At 37.1% G+C, this 4,572-nt stretch overlaps 2 protein-coding genes across 2 annotated transcripts; one reads left to right on the forward strand and one right to left on the reverse strand.

Annotated features, from left to right (window-relative positions):
- Positions 1-507: 507 nt before the first annotated feature.
- On the reverse strand, positions 508-1,611 carry LOC105230518 (uncharacterized). The gene is made up of 4 exons (XM_011211308.4): positions 1,395-1,611; positions 1,211-1,292; positions 982-1,144; positions 508-870 (listed from the first exon to the last, which is right to left on the reverse strand). Exons 1-4 carry the CDS (start codon positions 1,410-1,412, stop codon positions 789-791), a joined length of 345 nt encoding a protein of 114 aa, XP_011209610.1. The 5' UTR covers positions 1,413-1,611; the 3' UTR covers positions 508-788.
- Positions 1,612-3,516: 1,905 nt separating this feature from the next.
- LOC105230519 (uncharacterized) lies at positions 3,517-4,218 on the forward strand. The gene is made up of 2 exons (XM_011211309.3): positions 3,517-3,678; positions 3,739-4,218. The coding sequence occupies exons 1-2, from the start codon at positions 3,667-3,669 to the stop codon at positions 4,108-4,110; spliced, it is 384 nt and encodes a 127-aa protein (XP_011209611.2). The 5' UTR covers positions 3,517-3,666; the 3' UTR covers positions 4,111-4,218.
- The last annotated feature ends 354 nt before the right edge of the window (positions 4,219-4,572 follow it).

The following is a 4,572-nucleotide window of genomic DNA, read 5'->3' on the forward strand; positions in this document are numbered from 1 at the left end:
CTTGCTTTAATCAGCAGGAATACGTATAAATTTCATTATTTGATAAATGTTTTCTCTGGCTTTTTGAGTAGTTAGTGTTAAAAAAGGTGAAATTAATTTGATATTAAACGTTATAATATTATAATTACGTGCCTAATTGCATATGAATGAAAAACCTCACACAAAGTGTATTTAAAAGTGCTAAATATTATATGAAACCCTTAAAAAATAAATTTCAAATTCATATTAAGTAAGAACAGTAACTCCAATAAAGCCATTAATATTTTGCAAAGTTAGATCCTATATATATAAATATATACATACATATATAAAAAAATAATAAAGCATATTTTTACACTAAGATCATAAACGTATTAATTAAAAATAACATAACTACAAAAGAATTAATAAATAAATGATTGTGAAGTTATAAGGATTATAAATGCTTCATTTAAATTGTGAAAATTAAGCAAATCAAATTTTCATATATTATATAGTCATTGCGTATTAATAAATTTAAAAAAGTGATTCATTTTAACACCAAAAATAATACGTTTTTTATTATAAAATACATATCAATGAAAATTTTGTTTTAACTAGGATGAAGGTGGGATATCGGGAACAATTCCTCTCGGGTTCGGAGTTTTTAGCTACAATTCTATGCAGATTTGTGAACAACAAATCATTATAATCATCTCCGAGGTCCGCTTTTCTGCTACGGATCTGCATACACACATATCTAGCCAAGAAGTTACCGTTAATGGTTTTCTTATCATTTGCACATCAACTGGACGTGGATGTGTGTTATTCTATTTTTTGATTATGCCCGAAGATATTTGGTAATACAAAATATTTGATGATGTATCGCAAATGGCAAGTGAAATGCATGTGCTGAAATATTAAGTTAATGTAAGGATCATACTTCAATAACATTATTTTGCATATTTTAATTAAAAAAATGTGTCGCATAAAAACAGAAATTGTGAAAAGGCGGTTGCTTACCATTTTGTCAGACATTTCTGAATATTTTCAATATCGAGTAGATTTAACGGTTGACTTGACAGCACAGGAATAAATGCTACGAAAGCGTCGTCACGTTGCCCTTGTAAATAAACCAAATTCAAGTCGGAATTGTAGCATTTTTCCAAATTCGTTACCCGCCTATCTGTCAAAACAATCTTCACATTATGTTCATTTCTAATTGGATTTAAAATCCATTGAGCAAATTTACCACATTGCAAGTCCAAAAACACTCGGGCGCCCAATGCACATTTCACTTGATCCTTGCTGCCTAGTACTTGGAAATCTCGCAGCTGTAAAATATAAACAAAACATGAACAGTTTGAGAGGCTTTGTTTCCTTGGTCGATAAGAATGTAACAGAGCACAGCTGTTCAATTCGTGACAACCACTCACCGTGTCAACAAAATTCATCGCAAATCTAGCTTTAGTTTTAGTCGAGTTGACAAAACTGTATAGGATAACGAAATGGCAGTTGCAATTTCACGAGCTGAACCTTATTCCGAAAGCGGTAACATCGGCCACGACTTAAAGAATGACAATTTATCACGGAGAATCTTTCGGCAACTGAAATCCTCTTTACTTCACTTTGCCTGCTATGCCGACAATAAGCGTTGCCAGTGCGTGTTGTTGGTCAAAAAATGCACATGGTAAAATTGTTACTTGCAAATTTCGACTTACTTCATTTTCTTTTTGTTATTTAGTGAAAAGTAGCAGGTTTTTGTTGTTTTATTGACAACCATTTATCAATGCAATTTATGAAAAGCAAACTTTGATGAATGGAAATGACGAATTGAGTCGATTTCACCATGTCCGTCTTTACATACGCGAACTCAGTTCTTCAGTTTAGAGATATCGATCTGAAATATTGCGCATATTTGCTGTTTTTATCCTCTCGCAACCTCTTGTAACAGAATATAATAGCTTTATTCACCTTGTGTAAAAATATTCCTGATTATCCTTCCTTTATAAGAAAATCTTTCCGCAATCATCTTATAATTAAAAAATACTAGTGAAGGTGTGAGTCAAAAAGGGGGTCTCTCCTCCGAGGCCGGTTTTTTCAATGAGAGTACTTTTTAATGTGGCGTGTCCCAAATTCAGCACACTATGCTGGGGAAGGATATTTCGCCATCTCAGTTCGGTTCCACTTCAAAAGGATGTTTTTTTGGCAACCCAGAGGATACTTGGCAACAACCGGAAGTCGTAAGCTTCTGGCCACTCATATGTGAATGACGCTCAGAGGACTTACCTCACTTACGTGAACTTCTACACATGACTCCATCCTCTTATTCACCATGCGCAGAGTTTTGGAAAAGATCCGTGAAAAGAGAATTGACTTCGATCACCACCTCTTCGTCGATTTCAAAGCTGGTTTTGACAGCACGGAAAGGAGCTGCCTATATACCGCTATGTCTGAATGCTGCTGCGTAAACTACCGTGGAGCAATAGGAAGAGCTACATCAGGATTGGCAAAGACCTCTCTGATCCATTCGATACCAAAATGAGGTTTCAGACAAGACGGCTTCTTATCGTGCAGCTTCTGGAGATAATAATTCGAGCTACAGATCTGAATACTCGTAGAGAAGGTACAATCTTCTACAGGAGTGTACTACTGGTCGCGGATGACATCGATATCATTGGCCATAACAACTGCGGCTACGCTGACTAGGTCATGGTACTACATTACAGCCTTGAGAATATTCAATTTTCCACCCCGGGGGGAAAGACCAGGTGCAGAAGGAGCTGGCTACACGCTGTTGTAAACTCGGCTATAAGGTCTGAGTAAAATACGATCGAAAAAGGTTGAGAAAGGGCATGGGTTTATGGTTTAATACTACTTCTGAATAAAACTGAAATGCTTCGTGGGCTCGTTTCGCCCTTTCTACCTCTCTTTATATGTACATTTATAAATGCCGTATTCGCTGCTACTATTTTTACTGTTAACATACCTTCAACAAAAATATAAGAGTCTAAAAATAAAACAGCAACTGATCGAATGATAAGAACATCGCTACAACAATATCATAAATATTGGTAGTCGGTCCAACAACTTGCAACCAATTGCGTGCGCAACCGCAGTTGCACTTGAACTTGCGAAGCCATGCAGATAATTAAGAACATTACAGCAGTTCCAGCCGCGTAACGCCAATAACACAGGCAATTTAAAATAATTTTCCAACGCTTGGCCAAGTTCAAAATAGGTATGTCCAATGGCGGCAGACTTACGGATTGGCATGAATGTGCGCAGCGCAATGGCACGTACGCTCATTACCGATTTCGCAAATAGCCGCTGCTGCAGCAAAGGCAACAAACAGGCGACCGCAGTAATAAGCGAAACTTCTGCGACCATTCACTTTTTGCGATTTGTCTTCCACATTCGAAACTACCTTGCCTGCACCAAATCCCAGAAGCCAGAAGTGTTTATGGAGATTTGCGATGTATGTAAGTAAAAAAATACGTTCTTCAAGATTCCCGACGCTCTGCTCTTAGTTAACGCAGAGTCAATTTAGATTTTTTAACAGCTGCCCAATTAGAGAATGACAGTAGGTTTTGGTATAAATACGATTGTCCAATCGTGGATTGGGCAACAGTACGCTTTGCGACAACCGACGTGTGCAGACCATTTCTGAATAAGTTCTTCCCTTGCAAATTTATAAGAGACGAGAAAATGTTCAAACTGGTAAGTGGTAAAAGCGCACCCAAAAATAGGTATTCATTAAAAAGTACTTTTCTCCAATAGGTGGCACTCTTTTTATTCGTTAACGCCGTTGTAGGCAAAGTGACCGAAAAGCCTAATGTCTCGGATGCCGTAGAAGACACCGAATTTCACTTGATCCCAACACTGCAGGCCACTTCGATAATCCAGGAACCCACTTTGGCCAAAGTGGGCGATTTGATTCACAGTGTACCCACCGCTGTTTCCCATCAGAGTTCGACCATAGTTCACGATCGCGCCAATGTAGTCTCGCCGATTGTAGCACCAGCAATTAAGACTCATATCACTCCGGTTATCAACTCGTACGTTTCGGCACTGGCACGTTCTTATCCCAGCTTCTATCCGTATAGTTACTATTATGACTTCCATCCTTATACCTACAAGACTATCTACTAAGCTTGGATCGATCGTAAAGAATGTACCATAAGCATAAAATTATTGAAGTCTCGTAAGAAATTGACTATTATGACATAAACTCTTATTAAAAATAAATGCTTTTAAGACGACTTCCTTGAAATTTTCTATCCTCAACTAGAGTTGACACCACAATACCACCTATTGAACAACAAAAGACGAAACCTCAGTTTATTTTACGCATAATTTATACAAATAGATTTTTATATGAAAAGAGAAGAGAAAAGGACGTCTTATAGTACCATAGATGTAGAGGAGACTATCCGCATACATGTTTATGATGAATCGGCTTCAATACTCGTATGCAGATGTAAAGTTTTAATATTTATGTAGCTATTATAGTGTTTGTGTGCAGTAGCTTGGAATTGAAAGGCTCCGTTTAGTAGAAACATTTTGTTAGTCATATAATACGAAGTCCTTGAAAAACCACACGAAGGTGTGCAA

Source organism: Bactrocera dorsalis, chromosome 3 (assembly GCF_023373825.1).
Source record: "Bactrocera dorsalis isolate Fly_Bdor chromosome 3, ASM2337382v1, whole genome shotgun sequence".
Lineage (NCBI taxonomy): Eukaryota > Metazoa > Arthropoda > Insecta > Diptera > Tephritidae > Bactrocera > Bactrocera dorsalis.